This window comes from Chrysemys picta, chromosome 10 (assembly GCF_011386835.1).
Source record: "Chrysemys picta bellii isolate R12L10 chromosome 10, ASM1138683v2, whole genome shotgun sequence".
In the NCBI taxonomy this organism is placed as follows: domain Eukaryota; kingdom Metazoa; phylum Chordata; order Testudines; family Emydidae; genus Chrysemys; species Chrysemys picta.
This window is the reverse complement of record NC_088800.1, coordinates 20,528,430-20,555,728: the sequence shown is the minus strand read 5'-3', so window position 1 is coordinate 20,555,728 and position 27,299 is coordinate 20,528,430. Positions and strand designations below refer to the sequence as shown.

The 27,299-nt window shown below is 43.2% G+C and overlaps 1 protein-coding gene across 6 annotated transcripts in view; it reads right to left on the bottom strand.

Annotated features, from left to right (window-relative positions):
- The window catches only part of FBN1 (fibrillin 1), a 215,640-nt gene that overhangs the window by 21,378 nt on the left and 166,963 nt on the right, over nucleotides 1–27,299 (bottom strand). For 4 of the 6 annotated variants that reach the window (XR_010590988.1, XR_010590987.1, XM_005304018.5 and 1 more), the window contains exons 42-53: nucleotides 25,870–26,028; nucleotides 24,675–24,746; nucleotides 21,593–21,718; nucleotides 15,841–15,963; nucleotides 11,154–11,279; nucleotides 9,918–10,034; nucleotides 8,927–9,055; nucleotides 7,605–7,724; nucleotides 6,802–6,927; nucleotides 3,710–3,859; nucleotides 986–1,051; nucleotides 140–256 (exon numbers count right to left, since the gene is read on the bottom strand). Coding sequence is in view for 2 of the 6 variants with exons in the window: in XM_005304018.5 (XP_005304075.2) it covers nucleotides 140–256; nucleotides 986–1,051; nucleotides 3,710–3,859; nucleotides 6,802–6,927; nucleotides 7,605–7,724; nucleotides 8,927–9,055; nucleotides 9,918–10,034; nucleotides 11,154–11,279; nucleotides 15,841–15,963; nucleotides 21,593–21,718; nucleotides 24,675–24,746; nucleotides 25,870–26,028 (1,431 nt within the window). In the remaining 4 variants the exon portion in view is untranslated. Of the gene's footprint in view, nucleotides 1–139; nucleotides 257–985; nucleotides 1,052–3,709; nucleotides 3,860–6,801; nucleotides 6,928–7,604; nucleotides 7,725–8,926; nucleotides 9,056–9,917; nucleotides 10,035–11,153; nucleotides 11,280–15,840; nucleotides 15,964–21,592; nucleotides 21,719–24,674; nucleotides 24,747–25,869; nucleotides 26,029–27,299 lie in introns of those variants that run through there. The other 2 variants (XR_010590990.1, XR_010590989.1) reach the window with 2 other exon arrangements.

Sequence of the window (27,299 nt, the reverse complement as noted above, 5' to 3'; positions counted from 1 at the left end):
TGCATTATTCATGAGCATCAGAGTTTAAAAACAAGGAATCAGTAAGGGTCCTAAACTGGAGTTTCATCTATTACTACTCTTTATTGTTATACTTGGGGAATTAGGAGTCATTAAAATGGAATACAACACTTATACTTACCTACACATTGAACTCCCTGAAGGATATAACCAAAAGGACATTCGCAGCGGAAGGACCCATCCGTGTTGATACACTGCCCAAATCTGCAATTATCCGGGTCAAGGCACTCATCCACATCTTAGCCCAGAAACAAAAATGAAAGGGCTAAAGTTAGTGAAATTAATTAAATGCCATTTCTGAGACTAATTTAGCATGACAAACATGAATTTAGGACTGAATATTCCACAACTCACAATGAAAATATTTGAAAGGAGATTAGCTCATATGAGGGACAACAGGAACTTTCACGCCAAATTTTCCAAGGGTGACACATAAGTTGCAATGATCTTAAAGGTTGGATAAAGAACCTTCTTAGGAGGGGTCCCGGTGAGAGGAAGCATCATGACATAGTAGCCATCTCACTCTTCTGATATCAAAAGAGTTACCCACAAGCTTTGAGCTAGAGTGCTGTTTGTCTATGGAGGGAGTTAGACCCAAGAATGTATACAGGGGAATTGGGACTCTGTGGTTTTCAGTACTAAGATTAAAACCATTTCTTATAGCTGAGCTGGGTATAAATGCCTGTAAGAAGGGGATATATGCAGCCTGGATCCCTTCTCTAGGTTCTTCAGATTTCTCCTGGTACGTCTGGTCATTATAGTTTAAGACAGAGAATGATCTCCTCAAGGTTAATTAATGGAGTAGGAGAGAAGTTCAAGTTTGAATTTTACATTTGTATAAATAATTCTGTGCAAAGTGTCTGTACAAAACAAATCCAGGGCTTTGGAAGGGAGAGTAGCTGATGGACAGGAAGTAGCCTTCTAGAGTTGTGAGCCTGCAGTAACGTTCAGAGCACCAATCACTTACCAACCCGTATATCCCCTGGTCCAATAAGAATGCCAATTCCAAATGGACAAATTTGACGAAACGCCTCTGTAAGTGAAATATGTATGTTAAACTATGTCACAATAATTAATTACAGATAAATATATTATCAGCTTAACGTATGGTGGGATGAATTCTTACCATTCTAGACTGGCAGCTTTCATTTATATATTGCATTCAAGAGAGTGTGCGTCTGTGTGCGTGTACACACACACACACACACACACACACACACACACACACACACACACACACACACACACACACACACACACACACACACACACACACACATTCTCTCTCTCTCTCTCTCTCAAATGTGGTACATAAAGTATATATACCTATACTCCTTTACATATAATGTAACTGTATGTTCACTTCATTTTTATCAGGTACATATATAATCTTACAAACAATTAGAATTTTTTATTTTATTCTTATGGAAGACATTAAGTAAAAGATTTCTATTAAAATCAGTAAAATGTCAATAACTGTGTTCTTTTTTCTTGTAACTAAAATTTCTGAAGAAAATACAATCTGATCTGATTGTAAACCAATTTATTGAATCCTGTAGAGCCACAGGTTAACAGCTGCCTTTTATACGTCAAGTACTGATTTTATTACAGATAGGTTGAGGTGCTGGTGTTTCAGTTCAGCTTAGATTTATAATAGAATTAGTTTGATGTCAACAAACCACTTGAGCTCTTTTTGCAAGATATCAAATGGTAGAAGTCTTGCAAGATCAGGTTGCTGTCCACTCTTTGGTGTGGAAAACAGGTTTACCCTTGTTTATATGAGTCACTTAGCACACTCTGGACACTTGAAAAATAAATAAAATCATCATAAATTTCCACTACACTGAACCAAAAGGTAATGAGAATGGATATGCTCCCAAGATTTCCATCAAGTCAGAGTCAGAAAATAGAACCCTTCTGATTTTGAGTCAGAACCAGGACAAAAAACCCCACAAGCTTTGGGGTTGAATCCAAAACCATCCCTCCCCCCACACACCCATAAAATTTGTGCAGGAAAGTGGAGTCTTGGATTTGAGATTAGTTCAGGCCCCCCTTGAGATATTATTTATCTACTCTACAGTCAGAATATAACAGATCCTTTCGTAAGATACAGTAAATTCCTACTTTGAAGTACTTCAGTACACTATGAGTAGGCTTACAATACAACAGACACAGTTTTAGAGATAGTTGCAGATGTTTTGTCTTATGGCTTAATTTTAAAATATTAGCTACATTTTGCTGAGATTGATTAAAATGAAATGAAACAAAACAGAACGGTGTACGATAGCATTAAAAATCAACCAAGTGCCAGACCAGCTGTTCCTCACAGAGAGTGAAATTCAGCCCCATGCAGAGGGTCAGCAAAAGGGCTATGCATCACACACGCCTTTAAAGTACGGCTTAAAATGGGACATAAGTGATGCACAACCCTTAAGCTGACTGCCTGCTCAAGGGCACATTTCACACGGAGGAGACAGAATGCACCAGGGAATACAATACAATGTTTAAAAACTTCTGCATCCTCCATGCTAAGGAAGTTTTCTAAGCTCAGAAATTTGTAAGCAATTTCTTTTTTAAAGATAGAAACAAATGAAGAGCCTTGATCTTGTCATCTGAGAACGATGCAGACTGGGACAAATGTATGTGCGGGCACTTCAGGAAAACGCTCTGAAGCTCACCATGCTTTTATAATTCACTCTACCCTTTTGGCTTGTACACAGATAGGCCAATTTAATCACCCACACTTAGGGAAGACGCCTTCAAGAAATAGCACAATAGGGAAACCTGATGTATTGTTTCTTGGCTTGTCAGAGTATGGTCTGCTCAACATCTCCATGATTTGTTCATGAGCTGAACTGCATTAACACATCATTGAAAATAGTAATATATTTAATAACGATCTGTCATTCTGAATGAATATACCTGTAACAAAACTGCACTGTAATAGCACTGACACTGTGAATTCCCTAAGTGTCTATTGAGTAAAAACTGTACACCAACACTTTAACAGAGCGCAGCATGTGCTTCAGGGCTATCCTAAATCAGAGCCTCAGTGAATAATCAATTTGATTATTATTTAATAATAACCTCCTGTTATTTGAGGCTTGCATAGCTACAGGATGGAGAAAAACTTTTTAGCAATAAGAAAATGTGGTTGTAAAACCACAAAGACAGGCAAGGAGATTCAGAGAGGCAAGTGTAACAGCTGTACCTACTTTTAGCACAACAGTTTTTAAAAAAACTGACTAGATTTCAAGCTTATGGTGGCCCTTTCTAGATTTCATTTTGTTTAGATGAAATTCATTTGTGTCCCATAGATTTTTAAACTTATAGCCTAGCAAAGACTTAATACTATTTTACCAAAATTTAAAAATAAAAGATGCATAGCATTAGAAAACTCCAGAGCAGAGTACTTGAGACTTATCTGACTTATTTTCCATAAAATAACACAGAAATGCTACAAATATTTTTTTGAGAAACTGGTATGTTGTGTGCCTTTCTATAGCACAAAGGCCTTTACTTTATTAAAAGAAATATTAAGTGATATGGTCAAACAAAATAATCTACCATTCCTTGAGGAAGATCATTCTGTTTTCTAATTCCCACTTCTATGACTCTCAAAGTTATTGTTTGTCTTCTTTCAGTTCTGAGTGCCCATAATACCATGATTGCATTATATCTGATAACGTACCATCTCCTTCCTCTGGGCAGAGCTCACATGGGTCACCCCATCCTTCTCCTTGCAAGGCACAGCAACATTCTTGCTTGGAATGGTTTCTAGATTTGGGAACTGTGCATTTGCCTTCTTCAAATTTGGTAAAGCAATAACTCACTCTCAGATCTGCACAAACAAAAGCACATCATAATACAGTTCTGCATTAAAGGCATTAGGACTTGGTGCAATTGGTATGTGAAAATCAAACCTTAAGCTAATTACAAAAGAGCTTCCATATGGATGATCTTAAAAAGCATTGTTGTGGCCAGTGGTTACAGTGGATTGAAACAGAAGAGAGAGCTCTCTCTCTACCAGCCAAGGAAGAGAAGCTCCATGGGAGAGAGTTGTTTAATCTAGCCAGGGAGAAGAGGGGGAGCTCCCCACTGCTTTAGAAAAAGAGGGTAAGCTGTGCTCCTCCCAACCTCACTTTCCTTTCCTGCACCCTCTGAATATTAGCTTAATTTATTTACATTCTATTATTAGAGCAATGCTCATTAGCTAATAAACCACACGGAAACTAAAAAGCGTGAGTTAACCCTTGATGATAATGCTGTATGTAAAAAATAATGGAGTGGCAATTTTCAATAGCACCTTTTTTTCCCCTCAATGCTTTACCAAATTACAGATAAAGGCCCATTGGTTCTGTGATACCACATTGTGCTCTTACATGTTGGGTAACCTAAACACTGGAACAAAAGTGAGATCACAGACCACATGCCTCAAGCAGGCAGACAGCTGGCAACTCCTCAGGTTGGCACTCAGCATAAGGGTCAGTTGCGGAAGCAACTGCTCATCCAGTTTTCTGGCCGCAAGATCAGTGCTGGGCACTGTCCAGACTTCAGAAAAGCTTTAGGTAATGTGAAGTTTTAAACAGAAGCTTGTTTGGCTCAGTATACTCAAAGAAACAACCTTCTTCAGAAAAAACACTTTGCTTTAAGTTCAATGTACAGATATAAATTAATTTTCCTGTGACAATCCATATGAAACATTTGTCCTCTTTCAGAGAAGAGGAGATGAGGTTGCATTATTTCTTCAATTATTTTCTTGGCTTTGTGGGTGATTTTTCAGAAGAAGAGATTGATAGCATATGGGCTTTAAACAACTATGTAAGTGCAGCTCAGACAGCGCTGCTATTTTCACCACTATTTTTACAGTGCCAAACCAAATGTTTACTGCAGGTTGGATTCATCACACCAAAACCACAATCTCATTTAGCTACCATGGGATGAAGAGCTCACTAGGGTTTCAACAAGCATCCCTGTGTTGGGCCAAACATAACTACAGAGATCCTGGAAGGTCTTGTCACTGGTGATTTTGCTGGGCCTACTGTACATTGCATTTGTGAAACTGGATATCTGTTTATGATTTGGGAAGTTTAGATCTACTTCAGCTTTTTCAAAGTCTTTGAGATGTCCTTCTCTTTAGTTTGCTGCACTTCTGTGCAGGCAGTAACAAGCATACATCTTTCCATTCCAATCTGTACAGCTTTTGAGCTCTTTTCTTAGTCAATTCCATGTTTATGCTCAAAATACTGCATATGATTATTGTAGACAGGGCTGGATTAACTCTCTTGTGGGTCCAGGGCTATTAGATTTTGTGGGGCCTCTGTATACAAGTCTTTTTCCTATTTTAAAACAGAATGATCACAATGATGGCATCGAGGCTATTAACGCTATACTAAACTTGCTTTTAATTAACATAAAGTCATTCTGTGGTTACATTTCAGTCTTAAAACACATAGAATATAGTTACGTTAATTCAAAATAGCCTACTTCTTACCTTAGGACAGCTGTTAGATTAGTTTCTTTCTGGGAGGGAGTTTGGGTGCAGGAGGGGGCTCCAGGCTGGGGCAGATATTGGGGTGCACGAAAGGGTGAGGGGTGTGGGCTTTGGAAGGGAGTTTGGTGCAGGAGGGAATTCTGACCTGGGGCAGGGGGTTGGGGTGCAGGAGGGGGCACCGGGTCTGGGAAAGAGTTTGGGTGAGGGAGGGGATTCTGACCTGCCTGCATGCCGTGGCCCCACGCTGCTCCTGGAAGCAGTCAGCTGCTGGCACGTCTCTGCACACCCCTGGGGGGAGGGGGACAGCGTACACGCTACCCCCACAGCTCCGATTGGCCAGGAACCGGTCAATGGGACCTGCGGGGACGGTGCTGGGGGTGGTGCTGCGGGGATGGTACGCGGAGCCACCTCCTCCCCCAGGGGCAACAGAGATGTGCCAGCAGCCGGCCACTTCCGGGAGGGGAGTGGGGCCACGGCATGAAGGCAGCCTGTCTGAGCCCTGTTGCGCTGCTGGACTTCTAGTGGCGCGGAGATCGCGATCGACTGGCAGAGGCTCCAGGATCGACCAATTGATCGTGATAGACGGGTTGGTGACCACTGAATTGTATATAATTATGGATTTATTTTTGCGGGGCCCCCCTTAGCCCGAGGCCCTGGGCTGCAGCCCTTAAAGCCTCTCCATTAATCCGGCCCTGCTCGTAGAACAAAGGCATCTAAAGCCTTTTAAAGCAGAGAGTGTTTACTCTTCTTACAACGCTGCTTTCAAAGGCTCTTCTAGGCTCTTTTCTTTACCACTACTTCCTGGTGAGCATGTATTTGATGCTACTTAACCTCTGCTAATTCTTTTTCACATCCACTCTGTTCTTTTCATCTTTTACAGTAGTATTACTCTAATGTAAGCTCTTCTGTATATTCATCCTCAGCTCCGATTCCATACACTTTGTTCAAAGTTCAGAGTAGCTGCCTCAGTCTTTATTTTCACCTTTTCCCTCCTCTTTTAAGATTGCTAAACTTTTTCTCCAGGTAGGTGAGGAAAGGTTTCAAGAGGATAGGGTTTCATTGCTTAACTCTGTGCCTTAACCGTAGCTTTTCACGCTTAATTGCTCTTCTCTCTTGTGCTGAGGAGACAGTGTGAGAGAGAATCTGGGACAGAGTACATAAGCATCAAACTTTCTTTGTGAAAAACCACTATTAGATTCCACAGCCTCTTGTTACATTAGAAACAGGCATCTAGTCAAGTTTTTAGTAAACCCAAAGCAAATGAATATATAAAGACCAAAATAACTTGCCTTGGCATCTTCTTCCTGTGGAAGACAGTACAAACCCTTCAGGACATAGGCATGTGAAGCTGCCTGGAATATTGCTGCATGTACCCAAGGCACAGATTTCTGGCTCTTCTACACACTCGTCAATATCTGCAAGAAAAGTACCACAGTATTACACTGCATAGTTTCAGCTGAGAGCAAATCCCTGTGCTCTAATGAAAATAAACGTTAGCGCTCTATTAATAATAAATCCAGGTGTGCAATCTGGGACTAATTTCCAAAGATGTTTTAGGTGGGCATGCCCACAATAATGAGATATTGCTAGGCCATACAGGACTTTAAAAATGTCTTTCCGGGGGTCACGTCCTGCAGTTTTTGCTCAGGCAAAACTCAAAGGGATTTTTGCTCGAGTAAGTACTGAGTGATGACAGCACAGGTTATCTAGCATTGCACATCACCAAGAGAAAAGTAATACTGGGTATTTAGATACCATAGCGATAGGTACCTAGACAGAGTAATGGGTTGCCCCCCAAATGAGTAAAAGTCTCTGTGGCTGCATAACCTGGAAGAATTAATTTAATTATCTATTTTTTAAAATCAATACCATTTATACTTTATCATACATATTATACTGTACACATGTACATAAAGTTTACAGGATACTTAATTTTGTTGGAATGATTCTATTTTATGATTAGGTTCAGACACTTGACGGGGTCAAAAAATGACACGTCAAGCCTAAAGAGAGGCATGACTATACATATTATTAGGACTGAGAGCTGCTTTTGAGCAGGCTGCATTATGAAATACGAATGACCTTTACATACCTTCACACCTGTCATTTTTCAGAATGTATCCCGGAGGACAGATGCATCTATACGTCCCATCCAGGTTCTGGCACGTGCCAGGTGAGCATCTACCAGGCACCACTGCACACTCATTGATATCTGCAAGCAAAGAAATGAAGGCGCAATATTCAGAACAGTTATTGAAGCAGCTCTAATCCCGCTCACATCAAGTCGAGTGCAAAACTCCCGGTGAAAAGGATGGGAGCATCTATCACACGCAGGGCTCTCTGAGGGCAGGGAGGCAGTCCCTTTTTACAAGGAGATTAATGTGCTTATAAATTATTTTATAAATCAAGAAAGATTAAAGATTCCTCAGCCCAGGAATCAATATCAATTCATCCCCATGTCAGGCATGGACAGGGATATAAGTGGATTAAACGTAGCTGGCAGGGAGCAGGCACCCAAGAAGTGTGAAGTGCCCCCAAACGCTGAACACTTTTATTAAGCACCCAAAGCCTTCTGTTATGCTGCTCCCCGTGCCTTAAACAGTCTCCCCCACCCTGTCCTCCAAGCATCCGCCTTCACCTTCTTTAAAACTGGCTTCCTCCAGGAGTCCTGCCTACCTTCTTCCCTTCACTGCTAATTCCCCACCACCTGCCTTTCCTGATTTGTTCTGTGTCCTATCTTGCTTTGATTATCTGCCTTATGACCTGATCCTGAAAACATAACTGCATGTATACTTAATTCTATGCACTGTGCCACTGAAATTATACAAAGGAGCAACCATAAGGGTGGGAGAAAGGCTCTGCTGGACCAGGTCCCTGTGCAAGGGTGCGTGCTGTCCAGGAAAGGTATCATACTGTACATTTGTAAAGTGCCATTGTAATCTGCAGAGCTATGTACTTTCTTATTAAGAAGAATTAATAACTATTATAAAAGAATGAAGTAAAATCTGACTCCCATGAAAGGGGAAGATCTGGGAAAGTCACTGGACCTGTTTGTTTCCCTCAAATAAATGCAAGATGCTTTTTAAAAAAGATTTTTGTTTTACACGCACTGGCCTGCAAGGTATTTGACCAAAAAAAAAAAAATTTGCAGAGAGGAAATAAAGGTAGTTTTAGCCAGTCCTAGAACAAAATTCCTTCCTGGCTGTGTGCACAATAACTTAATGAGTATTTCAAGGAATACAATATTCCAATACAGCATGCTCCCATCGTATTTGTGCTTTTCTACAAGGGCATAGTGATAGCAGGGGAAGTTCTTCTCTAACATGCTTCTTTCTCACCATTTTACCTGGGACCATGTGCTGAGGGTTTACGGTCCTCTTGCCATAGTAAACCAATGTTAGATTAAAAACTCACCCACACAGGTCCTGCCCTCGGGGGACACCTCATAGCCATCGTTGCACAGACATTGGAAAGACCCAACTGTGTTTATGCAGCGGCCATTCCTGCAGAGCATCCCATTTCCACTTGCACATTCGTCCACATCTAAAACAAAAAACTAACATGAGAAACGCATGGCGAATATCCACAAAGATTAAATATACGTAAGAAGGAATTCTGTTTATTAAACTGACTTTCATGCTCACAGCACAATATTGATATATTCAGGGTGGCATAATTATTTATCTATCTCTATATGTAAAGCACTATCCCCAAATGTGGGCCCTGATCCTTCTAAGGGATATGCACACATGGGTTCTTCCTCCCACTCGGAGCTCCATTTGCCTTCAGTTGGGCCATAGACTGAGACAGCCTTTCACACACTAGAATCCCGTTAATTGCAGAGATTTTAAGTCCACAGTATTTCTGTCACCTCCTGAAGACAGTCAAAACAGTTTCTTCTGTATCATAAATAGATTTGCTTTTCTCAAAAACTATTGGGAAAAAATTGCAGCCAACTGATTGTTTTATGGGATTCCTCCCACCCCACAAAAGATAGATACTTAGAACAGAGTGTATATTCGGAAGGCATATGTTCAAGTGACTGCAAGAAGAGGGGAGTAAATTACATAGCAAGAGATTAGAGAGACAAGGTGGGTGAGGCAATATCTTTTATTGGACCAACTTCTCTTTTATTTGTATTGATCCAATAGAAGATATTACCTCACCCTCTTTGTTTCTCCAATATCCTGGGACTGACACGGCTACACCTACACTGCATAGAGTATGAGACTGATAAACTGGCTTCCAGAGCAAAGAAATTGCTCTTTACCTCTAACTGTATTGACTATACAGCTGGGATTTGAATTCACTGGAAAAAGATGGTGTTTATGACTATTTAATTAGAATAACAGACAATCTTAGAAAACGTGGACTGAGCTCAGCAACAGTTTTAGTAACTCCTTACCTATGCAGTCATTATTGTGTGAGAGGATGAATCCATTGTCACAGCGGCAGTTGAAAGAGCCAATGGTATTTTTACATGTTCCATTGCCACATGGATCTTTTTCACACTCATTAATATCTATGAAAGAGAAGCAAGAACTCTTGTTACTAACTGATAGTGAAGAGGGAGGCCAGATAGCCAAACAATGTGCAAAGAAATGAACTAATCCTGGATTACTAAAAGAGCAAATGGGAGAATAGAGATTAAGCTTCCCTAAAAAAAATGGAAGATACGAGACAGGGTTATACATTTGACTGATAATGTCAAAAGATGGTTTTTCTTGAGCAAGGGCTGATCCACAACTTGTTTACATGCAGCTGCCATCTTGCCCTTTCCAAAGGGGGCATACACTAACCTTGTCTATAAGGGATCTGCAATCTTCCCAGGGGCTTTTAGGTGGCTAGTCAGTACTAACCCAGACATGCCCAAAATCTCAGTAAGAAAACTGGGTGAAACCCAGGACAGAGGGTGCATTTCTTCTCTCCCACTCTAACAATGTCCCCATGGAAAAGGGAAAAATTGGCCCGAATCTGACTAGTCTTATCTGAGATGAGCACTATGCAAGCAAATGCTTAGAAGGTTTAGATGCAGTAGAGTATATTCTGAATTCACTGATTGCATAAGTGGGCACAAGTCCTCTGAAGTCAGCAAGTAATTTGGCCCTAAACCTGAAGCTTTCAAAGGGCTTAACATGAAAGCTCTTGTTTTACTTAAACAGCTTTGTTTCTGCCTGGCAGGAAATCAGTCCTTTACATGCTTCAGAATTAGACAGTTTTACAATTATTGCATTATTAATCTGTGGAACTCATTTCCCTGAGGTCTGAGTGAAACCAAGGGGTTAGTGAAATTCTCAAAAGGATTGAATATTTTTATGAAGAACAAAAACATCCCTCTACAGCTAGGTTAGATAGGATACTTTAAAAAAAAAAAAAAAAAAGTCATAGGCGCTATATGCTTCAGAGTATAAGACAACCACTAACTGATGCAGAATAAACTTAGCCAATGGTCAGTTCTATACATAATTGTCAACTAAGGTGTTTCTTGCTCCTTTTTCTGAAGCATCTTTTACTGGTCACTGTCAGAAGCAAGTCACTGGATGAAAAGTGCCACTGGTCTACTCGGATCTGGCAATTCTATGACAGAGAAAAGGCCTCAAACCCCTTATTCATTAAACTAACAGCATAACTTGATACTTGCCTATGCACATCGTTTGGTCAGCATTGGTTTTAAATCCCGGGTGACATATGCAGTAGAATCCTCCAATAGTGTCAATACACTGGCCATGGCTACAGATATTGGGATTTTCTAGACATTCGTTGCGATCTGTAAATAAAAGGCATCTGAAAATTGTTCCATAAACCACAAAGCCAGAAACAAACTAAGTGGTAACTATGAAAACTAGTATCCAATTCATGGCTCTAATTTAAAATGACAATTGTTCTCTCTGTTGGCAATAAAATATTAATTTGTTAACACAAAATGGAATACTCATGGTAAATTAATTTTTGAAACATTTGCAGATTTGTAAAATAATTGGGAAAAGTTACTTACAAGTGACTATTTCTAGCTACAGCAACAGGGCACCGCTCTTAGGCCATGGGAATAAAAATAATGCAATGTAACTGTGTGGGGAAATCTCTCCTATGCTGAATTAAACAGCTTGTAAACAAATAAGAAGAAACAATTGTGCAGTGGTTTGGGAGGTTTAAGAGCTTTATCTGTTATGGTTATACATATTTCCAGAGAAAAATACCTGTACTACTTGCTTGCAGACATGTTTGATTATAGCACTGAAAGTAATATGATCACCTTGATTAACTATCAGAGAACTCATACAAATGAGAAATGGAGCTAACACCGGCCCTTCCCTGCACTTGGCTCTCAGAAAGCCAAAATCCAAAGTGCAAGCGGAGTGGTGCACAAATAATATGGCTACAATGGTGCACCCAAGTATGGTTGCATCTAAATCTCATCTAAAGTGACACTACGCAAACCATGATCAATGGGAGCGTGATTAGCTTAAAACAGGGACATGCCTGGCACATAATTTGGGCAGCACATTTCCTGACAGTAGCCGCAAATGCTTAATAGCACCATCCTGCACAGAAGAGCAACAAAAAGTACCATACCGCGCAGTGCTGGCCCAGTGCATGACATGCTGCCTTCTGATAGCAGGATGTCTTCTGCACCAGTTGAATATGTGACTACTCACTGCTACCCTTGCTGTGAATGCTTTCCTCTGTAAGTTCAGGATTTAACCAACAGTCAGCAAAACTCATATAAAGAAGCAGAATGTTTACTATTCAGCACATTTCTCATAATAAGAGGAAGTAGAGATGGAAAAAATCTAGTAGGGTCATCTTGTCTACCTCCATTCCAATGAGGGCTGGTTCCATTCAGTATACTCTTAAGTGTTTTGTCTATTCTAGTTTTAAATGACTCAAGAGAGGGGGTACTCCCTTTTCTCTTCAAAGCTATTTCACAATCTAACGGATCTGGCTATTAGGTAAATTTTGCCTTATATTCAGTCTAAAGAAAGAAGCAGCTTCTTCCTGGTGATGGAGAGATCCATTAACAGGAAGTCCCCTGTTCTGTCTTCACAACTTGCAATGGTTGCACTCCAAACTTTATGGCCAGACCCTGGGAGCTTCTTTTGTGATGAACACAGAACATCAGGAACTGGGAAGCGGCACTCTCTTAGGCATTATGAAAGAAAGTTGGATGCAAATGATTATCTTGACATAACAGGTAACACCTGAGAATTCTATGTATATACTGAGAGGAGTAACTAGCTCAATCTATCAGAGGCAGCAACAGGTCATATTTGGATATAATAGCACACAAACAGTTCTAGTATTACCATTTTCCATGCAGTGGCTGCTCTGTGGGTCCAATCCTACAAGGTGCACAGCACCCTAAACTGCCATTGATTTCTGTAAGGTTGCCAGGCACTACGCTCGGGGCTTTGCAGGATCAAACCCTTCATGAAACACTTTGACTGTGATTGTTCCACCTTATTTTCACTAAATATAAAATAAGAGCAAAATACAGGGAAGTAATGCTTGTGCCTTAGGGTATTGTGGCTCATATCAGAACCTTCCCTGGTTTTCCTGTTCTGCTAAAATGAAGGAGTTACAACAATCATGTTAACAATATGCTAAACATTTGCACGTGTTGCCATGTATCTTAACAAAACAAACTTTAGTTCTCAAAGTGATTTTCTTTTCTGCCCCTACACCCTTTTCCCGCGAAGGTCTTGTAAAACAATGCAAAACTGCACTCCAATGAAAAGTGCACTTCCTAAAACTCAAAAGCTTAGAGGCAGAAAATCCAAGGAAAATGTTATCTAGTTCCTTTGTAATTATTATTTTGTCCAGAAATGTATACAATGTTTACAGCCAGTTGGCACACAATCCTCTATAAAACCTTTGCGATTCTTTAAATAATCAAGATAACAAGAATACCATTCTTGCTATGATGCCATCTTTGGAAAACAGGGGGGGATGGATAGCTCAGTGATTTGAGCATTGGCCTGCTAAACCCAGCATTGTGAGTTCAATCCTTGAGGGGGCCACTTAGGGAACTGGGGTAAAAATCTATCTGAGGATTGGTCCTGCTTTGAGCAGGGGGTTGTACTAGATGACCTCCTGAGGTCCCTTCCAACCCTGATATTCTATGATTCTATGAACAGAGAACTGTAGTCCAGTCAAATAAGTATATTAAAATAATCTCTAGGGTCTAGTTCAGGGGTCGGCAACGTTTGGCATGTGGCTCGCCAGGGTAAGCACCCTGGCGGGCCGGGCCAGTTTTATTTACCTGCTGACGCGGCAGGTTCGGCCGATCGCGGCCCCCATTGGCCGCGGTTCGCCGTCCCGGGCCAATGGGGGCGGCGAGAAGCCGCGGCCAGCACATCGCTCACCCGCGCTGCTTCCCGCCGCCCTAATTGGCCCGGGACGGCGAACCGCGGCCAGTAGGCGCCGCAATTGGCCGAACCTGCCGCGTCAGCAGGTAAATAAAACTGGCCCGGCCTGCCAGGGTGCTTACCCTGGTGAGCCGCGTGCCAAACGTTGCCGACCCCTGGTCTAGTTTAAGTCCACAAAAGTGTGAAAAGCTCCTTCTTAAACTTTCTAAGCTAGCTATTGAACATCACCTAGCAGATAAGTCCACCTTGTCATCAGAGACTCCTAAAAGACAGTGATTATTTGTGAAAATCTGAGAAGTAAATAGTGTGCTAAAACTAAAGTTAAGATTTTGTCACGGTTATTTTTAGTGAAAGTCACGGACAGGTCGCGGGCAATAAACAAAAATTCACAGCAGCCCATGACCTGTCTGACTTTTACTAAACATAATCAGGGTGGGGGGGGTGAGCTGGATGAGGGGGGAGGGATGACAACTGGAGCCCCATTGGGGTGGGGACAACTGACAGCCCAAGCCCTGCCAGGAGGGTGTGGGAACTGCATCGCCACAGTGCGGGGGCACACGGCCCTGGCTGAAGCCATGGGGCGGGGGCAGAGGCAGGGCGCACAGCCCCAGCTCCAGGCCCGGCTGCAGCCATGGGCCTACAGTCCAGTCTCCGGCCCGAGCTGTAGGTGTTGATAACTGAAGCCGAAGAAGTCACAGGGTCTGTGGCTTCTGTGACTAAAATCGTATCCTTAGCTATAACACATTTAGCAAGTGATAATGCAAACCACAGTAATTATGTAGAGGAAGGGGAAAATACTGCACATTCCCTGGGAAGTTTTTGAATTTTCAGGGCCAGAAAACAGTAGTTTTCCTTGGCTTCACCTCCACAGATATATCACAGATGAAGGGTTAAGCACAACAGAGTTAGTTCAAGGAAGGAGCTTTAGGGACAGCTGGGCACAAATGGCCTATTTAGATACCTAACTGCCTTTGAAAATCTACCCATTAGTCTTTCTGAATTTTCTGACTGTAACATTGACCATGTAAGTTCTTCTAGTTCAGTTTATTCTTAGTTTCATTTTCATTGTTAAGGTTAATTAAATAAAAGCTAGAAAAATATTATATGGCCTTGCATGAGATACAAATAATCTTTATGTGCTGTATTATACTGCTCCATAGCCAGACACTGTGCTCTGTTATGAAGGTATATGCACAGAGTCCAACCAGCTAACACTAGTCATGCAGTCAGCACTGTACTGAGTGCAAGTCAAGGCCTATATTTTAGTTAGATTTTACTTGTAACCCTTAATGAAAATACTTTATTCAGTGTTTGATTCAAAGGATACACTCTTTTGGCAGATAACATTTCAAAGCCCCTCTTTGAAGGTTCTCTGATTAGACTTATTTTGCAATCACACACCTGAATTTTTGCAGGCATGAAGTGTATATAAGCCATGAGAGAGATAAAAAAGCAGAACATTCATCAAAACCATTATATATTGTTAGGAGGCAGGTCCTTACAGCTCAAAAATATAGTCTGCACACATTCCAATAGAGCAGTGGTCCCCAAACTGTGGGGCACTCCCTCTATGGGGGCGTGGAGGAATGTCCAGGGGGGGCACAGCAGAGCCTGGGCCAGCTCTCATGTGTGACCAGGGAGGGAGCACCACCCAGGCCCTCTCTGTCCCCAGCTCTGCTCTGGCCACGGCCCCAGCCACAACCCCGCAGCCCCACTTCTGGCTGCAGCCCCCGGACCAGGCGGACACATTCCATTACTGATAAGGGGAGCATGAGAGGAAAAGTTTGAGCACCAGTGCAATAGAGGGTGGTTGGGGGGGGGGGGGGGGGGAAACCTATCATATTAGTTTAGAGTGACACAATCACTACAGCCTGTTAAAGAAAGAATATGATTTTAAAGGTTTTATTTTTAAAGGCACTATCTACTGCATACTGAGATACAAACAAGCCTTGAAATACTCACCAGTGCATTGGCCTGTTGACGTGAACCTATAGCCAGGTTTACACTCACAGCGATAGCTGCCAGCCGTGTTGACACATTCTGCATTTCGTTGACACACTGGTCCATTCTGGCATTCATCCATATCTATCAATGCAAGAAAGAATATGATTTTTAGGATAAACTGACAATGGACAAGAAAACAAAATGTATTTTTAAACTCAAAGGGATGCTCTCTAACCTACAATTAAGGAATTTTTTTGTTTGGTACCAAATTTAATGTATTTTTTTAAATGTAGAGAAAAATATTTCAATGAGAGTAGATTTTTGGTTGGATTTAAATATTTCCCTACCATGATTCTGAACCTGCATGCAATCCATCACTGAAATTCATCCCTTTGCAGGTAGCCAATAGAAGGTTCTTTTGAAGTCTATGGGCCTTTGGCTGGCACTTCGACCATGGGTGAATTTCAACTTGTGACTCCAATCCTGCACTATGAACCATGCAAGTGGACTGCTGTGTCCACACAAAGATCCCCTGAAGTCTCTGAGGCTCCACACTGACCACAGTGCAGGATTGGAGCCCAAGTGTGGAACTCTCAATGACTTTAATAGGAGTTCAACATAAATAGTGACATGCAAATAAGACTTTTAATACCATTCTTTCAGTTTTAATAACCTCTAGTAAAAACACAGGTGAGAACAATTAAGAAAAAAAAATCATTTTCACCCAACAGCTTTTCTTTGAAATATTTTTTTCTTTTGAAAATTCTTAAACTGAATTTAATTATTAATTCTTTACCTGCAACTTAATTGATAAGATTTTTGTTTTAATTAATTTTTCTCCCTGCTGCCTGCCAACAGAGCAGATGAGCAAATGACACATTTTCCATCTGTAATATTGACCACTGTCAGTTCCAGTTTATTTACTGCGGGTGGCTGGGGGTTGCATGGGACACACCCATTAACAATAGCTGTTCTGTTGTATATAATTCCTACAGGCAAGGAGGATCTGAAATACCTGCTTTCATGAATAATGCAAGCACTAGCTACCCACGAAGAGGGAGACAGCATTAGAAAGAAGACCGAGTGTGAGCCAGTCTGGCAGCTAGAGGTAGTAGTGTGTAATAATGAACATGAGACCTGGGCTTGAATTTGCGCTTTCATTCCTCAAAGTGGCAAGGACTGGAAGCATTACAGAGGCAACATGTGCATTTTCCCAGGGGTGGAGTGTTACCTTGGTTATTCAATAGTAACACCTGGGCAGCAGCAGCAAGTGAGATCTGAAAGCATCTTATTTTAGCTCCCCTGACCAGAATACACCGTGGTGGGAGACGGGGTGCATACAGGAAGGTGAGGAGTTATACAAAGAAACAGATAAGGACTTCAAGAAACTAAACTTTTATTCTGGATGGCCTATTGCTAAGTGCCTAGATTTCATGGACTTGTCAGCTTTCCTAGGAGTGCTTCGGTCCTCTTGGGGAGTGTATATTGTTCCCTGGGAAAGTTATTGCCTACTGGCAGCTGTGTGAAACTGAAGAGATATAGTACCCAAAGCAACTCAGCATTATTCTTCAAGAAGAATATACAAAGCATTTTGTTTGTGTTGTAGCTGTGGTTTTTTTAATCATACAGTAGGTTTAAAAAGATATATTTTTCATTCCAGATACTATTTTGAATCTTGAAAAATGCATCAGCCACATCCCATTAAAGAGCATCAGCTAATCTATGGGACATAGCAGATGCTCATGTGGACAGGCAGTGTGATCTAGTAGAAAGAGAACTGGACTGGGACTCAGCAGATATGGGTTCTATTCCTGGATCTGTCACTGACTTGCTCAAATATGAAACCAAAGAACTACTAACTGTGGTATGTAACCTATCATTTAAATCAGCTTCTGTACCAGATGACTGGAGGATAGCTAATTTTTCAAAAAGACTCCAGAGGCAATCCTGGCAATCAGGGCTGGCTTTAGGCCAATTCCACCAATTCCCCCGAATCGGGCCCTGCGCCTAAGAGGGCCCCGCGCCCAGTGGCAGGGCCGCCCAGAGTGGGGGGCAAGTGGCAGAGAATCCCTTCCCTGGCTAGAGGCACCTTTTTAATTTTTACTCACCCGGCGGCGCTCCGGGTCTTTGGTGGTGGGTCCTTCACTTACTCCAGGTCTTTGGCGGCACTTTGGCGGTGGGTCCTTCAGTGCCGCCGAAGACCCAGAGCGAGTGAAGGACCCGCCGCCAAAGACTAGGAGCGTGGCCCGGTGAGTACAAGCCCCACGTGTTTTTTTTATGTGTTTTTTTTTTTTTAGTCATCCCTGTCGGGGCCCCGTCGAAACTGTTCAAATCAGGCTCCGCACTTCCTAAAGCCGGCCCTGCTGGCAATTACATGCTGGTAAGCTAACTTTAGTACCAGGCAAATAGGTTGAAACTATAGTATAGAACAGAATTATCAGACGCACAGATGATTTGTTGGGGAAGAGTCAATATGGCTTTTGTAAAGGGAAGTCATGCCTCACCAATCTATTAGAATTCTTTGAGGGGGTCAGCTAACATGTGGACAAGGATGATCCAGTGGGTATAGTGTACTTGGACTTTGAGAAAGCCTTTGAGAAAGTCCCTCACTAAAGGCTCTTAAGCAAAGTAATCAGTCATGGGATAAGAGGGAAGGTCCTTTCATGGATCAGTAACAAGGAAGAAAGGAGAACAGCAGAATACGGACCCTGGACTTCAGAAAAGCAGACTTTGACTCCCTCAGGGAACTGACGGACAGGATCCCCTGGGAGAATAACATGAGGGGGAATGGAGTCCAGGAGAGCTGGCTGTATTTTAAAGAATCCTTATTGAGGTTGCAGGAAAAAAACATCTCAATGTGTAGAAAGAACAGTAAATATGGCAGGCGACCAGCTTGGCTTAACAGTGAAATCCTTGCTGACCTTAAACACAAAAAAGAAGCTTACAAGAAGTAGAAGATTGGACAAATGACCAGGGAGGAGTATAAAAATATTGCTCAGGCATGGAGGAGTGAAATCAGGAAGGCCAAATCACACCTGGAGTTGCAACTAGCAAGAGATGTTAAGAGTAACAAGAAGGGTTTCTTCAGGTATGTTAGCAATAAGAAGAAAGTCAAGGAAAGTGTGGGCCCCTTACTGAACGAGGGAGGCAACCTAGTGACCGAGGATGTGGAAAAAGCTAATGTATTCAATGATTTTTTTGCCTCTGTCTTCACGAACAAGGTCAGCTCCTAGACTGCTGCACTGGGCAGCACAGTATGGGGAGAAGGTGACCAGCCCTCTGTGGAGAAAGAAGTGGTTTGGAACTATTTAGAAAAACTGGATGAGCACAAGTCCATGGGGCCAGATGCGCTGCATCTGAGGGTGCTAAAGAAGTTGGTGGATGAGATTGCAGAGCCATTGGCCATTATCTTTGAAAACTCATGGCGATCGGGGGAGGTACCGGATGACTGGAAAAAGGCTAATGTAGTGCCCATCTTTAAAAAAGGGAAGAAGGAGGATCCGGGGAACTACAGGCCAGTCAGCCTCACCTCAGTCCCTGGAAAAATCATGGAGCAGGTCCTCAAGGAATCAATTCTGAAGCACTTAGAGGAGAGGAAAGTGATCAGGAACAGTCAGCATGGATTCACCATGTCTGACTAACCTAATTGCCTTCTATGAGGAGATAACTGGGTCTGTGGATGAGGGGAAAGCAGTGGATGTGTTATTCCTTGACTTTAGCAACGCTTTTGATACAGTCTCCCACAGTCTTCTTGCCAGCAAGTTAAAGAAGTATGGGCTGGATGAATGGACTATAAGGTGGATAGAAAGCTGGCTAGATCGTCGGGCTCAATGGGTAGTGATCAACGGCTCCATGTCTAGTTGGCAGCCGGTTTCAAGTGGAGTGCCCCAGGGGTCGGTCCTGGGGCCGGTTTTGTTCAATATCTTCATTAATGATCTGGAGGACGGCATGGACTGCACCCTCAGCAAGTTTGCAGATGACACTAAACTGGGAGGAGTGGTAGATACGCTGGAGGGTAGGGACAGGATACAGAGGGACCTAGACAAATTAGAGGATTGGGCCAAAAGAAACCTGATGAGGTTCAACGAGGACAAGTGCAGAGTCCAGCACTTAGGATGGAAGAATCCCATGCACTGTTACAGACTAGGGACCGAATGGCTAGGAAGCAGTTCTGCAGAAAAGGACCTAGGGGTTACAGTGGACGAGAAGCTGGATATGAGTCAACAGTGTGCCCTTGTTGCCAAGAAGGCTAATGGCATTCTGGGCTGTATAAGTAGGGGCATTGCCAGCAGATCGAGGGACGTGATCGTTCCCCTCTATTCGACATTGGTGAGGCCTCATCTGGAATACTGTGTCCAGTTTTGGGCCCCACACTACAAGAAGGATGTGGAAAAATTGGAAAGAGTCCAGTGGAGGGCAACAAAAATGATTAGGGGGCTGGAGCACATGACTTATGAGGAGAGGCTGAGGGAACTGGGATTGTTTAGTCTGCAGAAGAGAAGAATGAGGGGGGATTTGATAGCTGCTTTCAACTACCTGAAAGGGAGTTCCAAAGAGGATGGCTCTAGACTGTTCTCAGTGGTACCTGATGACAGAATAAGGAGTAATGGTCTCAAGTTGCAGTGGGGGAGGTTTAGGTTGGATATTAGGAAAAACTTTTTCACTAGGAGGGTGGTGAAGCACTGGAATGGGTTACCTAGGGAGGTGGTGGAATCTCCTTCCTTAGAGGTTTTTAAGGTCAGGCTTGACAAAGCCCTGGCTGGGATGATTTAGTTGGGAATTGGTCCTGCTTTGAGCAGGGGGTTGGACTAGATGACCTCCTGAGGTCCCTTCCAACCCTGATATTCTGTGATTCTATGATTCTAAAAGACAGAAAACAAAGAGTAGGAATAAATGGTCAGTTTTCAGAACGAAGAGAGGTAAATAGTGGTGTCCTCCAGAGACAGGATACTGGGCTAGATGGACCATTGGTCTGGCCCAGTACGGCCGTTCTTATGTTCACAACCACCACAGAGAATGAAGGAAATTCATACCATAATCTTTAATTGTTTAATGACAGTGACTAAGGGCTTTTGTACAGGGCATGGCAAAGCACTCCAGAGAGATGTGATATGTTACATGCACTAATGTGCTGTGCTCTAACTGTATAGACCTCTACAGACCATGCTGACGTGCTCTAAAAGGTACCTAGTTGTCTAGTCCAGGCAGCTAGAGCACAACATGCGAGCTCTCTCTACAAATCACATCATTCTAGGGCGTTCTGCCAGCCCCGAGTAGCCAACCCCTAACACACTGCTGGGGAACGTTTATCCAGATTTACTTGATATGAAAATCCACTACAATATTTTTGATCATGCCTTTTGAATATTTACACAAATCTTGTTTTCATTAGGAAAAAAAATATCAGCTTGGAAGTGAACGCTGGTCTTGATCTGACATGGGAAGACCACCCACTGCTCATCTTTACATCCAGACCATGAAAAGTAAGAAGATTCACTTGCCACAACTGGTTGACTCAAACTCATTCAAGACCTTTATACTAGTTGGAAAGTATAATACTTTGTTTCCAACAGAAAAAATACATGGCACCAGAATTTCCAGCGGAAAGCCAAAATGTCTTCATTAAGACACTCCTGGCCCACATTTCTCTGATCCTAGTATATACCCTTGTTATTGATGAATTTGCAAGTACATCAGATTTGCCAGCGTTTGCGTTACCAGCTGACTAATGATCCAATTTCTATTTGTGATGGAATTATAAGCCTCTTACCTTCGCAGATCAGCAACTTGTCATTGTAAAAGAATCCCACTGGACACTCGCATCTGAAGCTGCCAACCATGTTTATACAGACTCCATTCTCACAGACTCCGGGGATCTCTCGGCATTCATCAATATCTGTAACAATTGATTTTTACATAGTCTGAAAGTGCCAATTCATTCAATCCCCTTCTATAGAAATGTTTTCTTATTCTCATGGGATATTATCACAATGTTTATATTAGCAGTATGATCCTATTACAGTGTAAAAAGGTATCAGACATTCAATAAATTCCTACACGTGCTGGAAAGCTGACTAGTCTACTCAATGGCTCTCATTTTTCACTATATCCAAGATATGCCCAGCCCAGGGCAAGTTAGGCTTGCGCAGGACTCTCAAATTCCATCCCCTATCTGATCTGTCCACTTCCTGCCCCTGACATGCCTCCTGCTATCTGTTATGCTGGAGGTGAGGCTGCAGGTGTGAGAAGCAGCAGAGCCATCTTCACCAGCCTGCAGAACTGCAGAAAGTTCCCCTGCATGGGGGCAATTCTCCACTTGCCCTTTCTAGCCACTTTAAGCCCACTTTGTGCTACTCACATGGAACAAAGTGTCCTTAGGGGACCAGAGAATCCAGCCTAACCTATTTTGTTGTCAGGTGAGAGTAATATAAACTGAGCTTCTTCTGTATTAATAATAATAATAAAATAAAGCTCATCATTCTCTAAGAGGCGGATCAAAGAACTCACTGAAGTCAATGGAAAGACACTGTCTTTAGACCATGCTGTCCTTCAGCATTTGTTATAACTCAACTTTACATCCACTTCCACCATCTGTTAAATCTTGGTTAGTTTTATGCCCTTTTACAAAAGTTCTGCAGTGGCGTAAGGCAGTATGCCTGCTGCAGTGGTTCTCAATCTTAACAGTGTGGGTCACATATGCAGTTCTCCATGGGCTACGTGGGCCACATCTAACACACTATCTATACTACCTGTAGGGCGCTGAGGATGTCACATGGGCTGCAGCTGTGTGCTGATTGGGCCGCAAGCGGGCCATGGGTTGAGAACCACTGGCCTAGTGGGTGTAAGAAGTGGGAGTGGCTGCTACTGCCCTCCTGAAGAAGTAAAAGAAGCAGTTCAGGTATCACAACCCAGCAAGTCCTATGAAGGTCCCAAGAGTCACTGAAAAAGTGTGTGTTTGCTGCACAATGTAGCAGTGTGGCTGGTGGCTAGGGATACACTAGTATATGAGGACACCAAAATTCAGTTGCATTGGCTGCTGCACTCCAGTTTGAACAAGGCTAGCAGAATAAAATACTACAGCTGCCAGGGGTGCAGGCTGCAACACGTGCTATTAACTGCTACTGCAGGATCTGCATATGGTGCACATTTACATTACCCCATCCCTACCTAGGGTGACTCCATCCTCATTTGCACAGTGCACACCACATTACGTTGTACACAGGGCCACTCTAGGCACTAGCGCTCCAAGCATGTGCTTGGGGCGGCACTTTCCAAGGGACGGCACGCTCTGGCTCCTTTTTTTTTTGTTGTTGCTTGGGGCGCAAAAAGCCGGTAGCTGGCCCTGAGCGGAGGTTAGCTACAGCGGTGGGAGGCGCGGGGTGGGCCACAGGAAGTAACCCAGGGGGGAGCCAGCTCACCTCTGCTCCACTGTCACCTGCTCCCCCGAGTGCACCACGCTCCGCTTCTCTCCCCTCCCTCCCAGGCTTGCCGCATGAATCAGCTGTTTTGCGGCAAGCCTGGGAGGGAGGGGGGAGAAGCAGAGCGGCGGCGGCGCGCTCAGGGGAGCAGGCGGAGCGGAGATGAGCTGCGGGGGCGGGGGGCCCGGTGAGGGCCGCAGGAAGTAACCCGGGGGGGGGGGCAAAGGAACCGTTCCTCCCCCCCCAGCTCACCTCCGCCTCCTCCTCCGAGCGCTCCGCTTCTCCCCGCTCTCTCCCAGGCAAGCCTGGGAGGGAGGGGTAGGAGGGGAAATGCGGTGCGCCTGGGGGAGGAGGCGGAGCCGGGGATTTGGGGAAGGGGTTGGAATGGGGCAGGGCCAGGGGGGCGCAGGGAAATTTTTTTGCTTAGGGGAAAAAACTTGGATCCGGCCCTGGTGGTACAGACAATGCTCAGACCATGCAGGGCTGGACACAGTCTCACGTGACTGCCTCTGATTGAGCAGGTGATGGGGCAGGTACTTTTCTACTTGCCACTTAAAACTCATATGTAACTTAATTTGCTGGTCATAGGGTGCATGATGATTTTGGTCAATGAGATCTGGTGCTTTGCTCCTCAAAAGACCAGGAACAAAATGTACAATATGTTTCTAGTAATTCCTTTCCATATTATACACTATATCTTATTAGAATTGATTGATTAGATCCTATCGTAGGGTTCTATAGTGCCCATCACCATAATATATGGATGATAATTCACTTTGTTGCTGTCTATATACTATAGTTCTGCTCATCTGTTGTACAAAGCTTGCTCCACCTCTTATTTGTCTTTTCGTGGAATAAAAACAAAAGGAAGCCCGCACGAGGGACAAACTTGGCCTCTTTGACAAAACAAAACAAAAAGAGAAAATGAGGAATTCATTTGTCACACACAATACCAATGTTACACATGATACCGCATGTGAGAAATATTCTAGTGAACAGAAAAAGGGATTGTTGGGTTAAATCAATACACGGAGGGATTGGTGTGAAATGTCAGATTAAATCTGTGCTTTAGTCAAAAGGAAACACTTCTAATTCCTCTGAAACCCAATGTTCATTGGCCTTATTCTCAGAACCTCTCCGCTCTCTGGTGTCTACAAGCCATTCATCTAGCTCAATTACCATTTCTTCAGAGCTTTAGATTGCCGTGATCACAAGCAGCAATAATCAGAGCTGCCAGCTAGGAGGAGTTAAATCAGATCCTGCAAACTTTCTGCCTAAGACAAGGGTTAAGGGTTGCACAGAAGGCTGAATTTCGTGGCATTGTTTAGTCTTTATTCCTCTCCAGGAAAGAGCTGACTGTGAAAACAATGCCTCCCTTTCCTTAGTACATACGTAGTGTGGAATTTAACTCCAAACAGAGTAATCACAACTCACCAACTGGTAAACCTGTATAAATGTCAATGAAGAAACCAGGCCTTTGACTTCCACAGAGTGTTGCAAATTCATCTGTAGCAGAAAAAAAAAGACAACAGTTATCTTGAATGTATCAAATTAAGCGAGTAATTTCACCCCAAGCCTGAGAGAAATGCAGTCTTCACTTTTTTCTGTACCTTTTGAGGGACGGATTTTCAAAGAAGGTATGTGGTACCTTGCATGAGTGCACATTCTACTGCCAGATTTGTAATGGGGTTCTGATCCCAAGCCCAGTGAAGCCAAATGGAAAGACTCATTGGCTTCAGGGGGCTTTGGATTGGATACTTATTCAGGTATTATTATTAGGTACACACTTGTCAAGTTAAGTGGGTGCATTGTACTTTGTATGCACAGGTCCAGGTCTGTACTTCACAAACCTGTGTCGTAATTAGGAAATCAACACATTATTTTCAAAAATTGCAAATGACCAGGATGGAGCCAGTTCTCAGGTCTGATAAGTCTGTTTTGCGCCTGCTCATCAGCATGAAGCAGAGGAACACTTGGTGGATCCAGCTTGATGAAGATTCCCCCAGTGTGGAGGAATCATGCAATGGCACAGGACTGTCAGAGCGACTCCTAAGCTACACGCTTCCTGTATCCCGCATAGGTACCATCCTTGGCAGGGGCTGAGGTACCCCTGCAATCCCTGGCTGCTGGAAAGGCTCCTTGTGGCTCTCGGCAGCCATGGGTAAAATACAATTGTGTTTTATGATGAGGACTGCGCTCGGCCTGGCTGCCCCAGGATCAGGGGAACATACAGATGGCATAGCACCACCTATGACCCCACTCCTGGTCACATGCCAAACACAGCTTGGCTGGCCCATAGCATCTGGCCCATACACGTTTGTCAAAGGGGATAGATGGACAGTCATGCAGAACAAAGTCCTCCAGTAATTCACAGAACAGGCAGAGCATAGCAGCAGGAGTGCAGAGTGCTCTACAATGACCTACTCATGTGCCTCAACTCTTACTTGAAAGGATCATCTCCAGGGCACAAGTATAATGAGAAATGTATTATTTCGTATTTGTATATTGTACACATACACAATTGTACAAAATACATAGCACTTTCCTCTCTCTAGCAATTCATTTTACAGCAGCTTGCAGTAATCGTATTGTTAACAGGGCCTTCAGGTAGCTTTCAAATGAAACATACCAGTGCTAGGGATAGGGCATTGTTCACAAGGCTTATTCCATGCACGTCCAATATTGTAGGAACAGCAGCACATTTTCTTGGTCATATTGAAGAGCAGTTCTCCATCACAGGTTTGATTGTCAGCATAATAATTTCTGTAGCACAGACTCCTCCTCATATCTGCAAAGAAAACAAAAGTATAATGATGGTACTGTGTGTTAGCACTTCGCTGAAATATATGAAGTGTCAATGAGAGACCACTCTTATTAGACAGCCTCCTTTCCCCAAGATCCTGAGCACAGTTCCATGCTACCTTTACTAGGTCACCTCTTTTAAACATCTGATTTGTAGGTCCCTCAAGCAGTCACTGAAGGAAGCTTGTTCAGTAGTGTTTTATATTAGTGACCCTCAGCCATTGTGGAGTCACCCTAAAATTTACAACAAAAATCATCCCCCCTCCCCCAAAACTGGCCATAACTCAAAGCAGACTCAAAGGATTCACTAAGGCCTGCAAACCCTGGCCCAGACTTGAGCAAACCTGAACACATTTATGGCTGATCTTAAAATCATGCATAGTTTATGACGTCACATCATTCTGATGCAAAACCAGGTGAAACTCAGTGGTTTTCCCAAATTTCACATGGAGATTTTAGGTCTGTATCAGCTCAAAAGCCAAAGTGAAAGATGGACGGGGCCAAACACAGCTAAACTGAAACCAAAGGAAACAAGATTGCCACACAGTGCAGAAACCACCCAAAACCTCAGGGGAGTTACTGCAAAGCGTCTACACTGTGATAAATCTTGAGAGGTGGACCCAAATCTGTACTCACTGACACCATTCAAGGGTTGTGTGGTGTCAGGAACAGGAGTATTTAGCCCATCTTCTCTTGATAAACGTCCTTATAATAGTGCAGGCCACTACTGTATGCACTATTTTACAACAGTACATATTCAGAGTGAGATTGTGCCTAGCCCTGCACAGATTGTGAGGCAAAGGTCACGGGGTCTCCATCTTCTGGTCCGGAGCAAGGGCTGGGCACTGTATCAATTCTTGAGCATAAGGACAGGCATCACAAGGAGTCTGGGTTCTATCAGCACCACTGGTGTTAGACTCCCCAAAGCAGGAGATATAGGACAAGTGTGCAGCCATGGCTAACAATGCCTTTGTGAGCTCTGCTGGGGCGGTGTACATCACCCCTAATATAGCCAGTGGTTTTACAGCCGCAGTCTGGCCATAATGCTCCACAAAGATATGGTTATTGGTCTTTTGGGGCCCGATCTTGGTCCCACTAAAGTCAATGGAAGTTTTGTCACTGACTTCATTAGGAGCAAGAACAAGCCCTTGATGTTAGGAATTTCCACCATAAAAACATTACAGCCAGCCAACAGTTTTTACAATGAACTCTCCAGTTGGGAGGTCTGTGCAGAGATCAATAGCAGATATGGCTCAT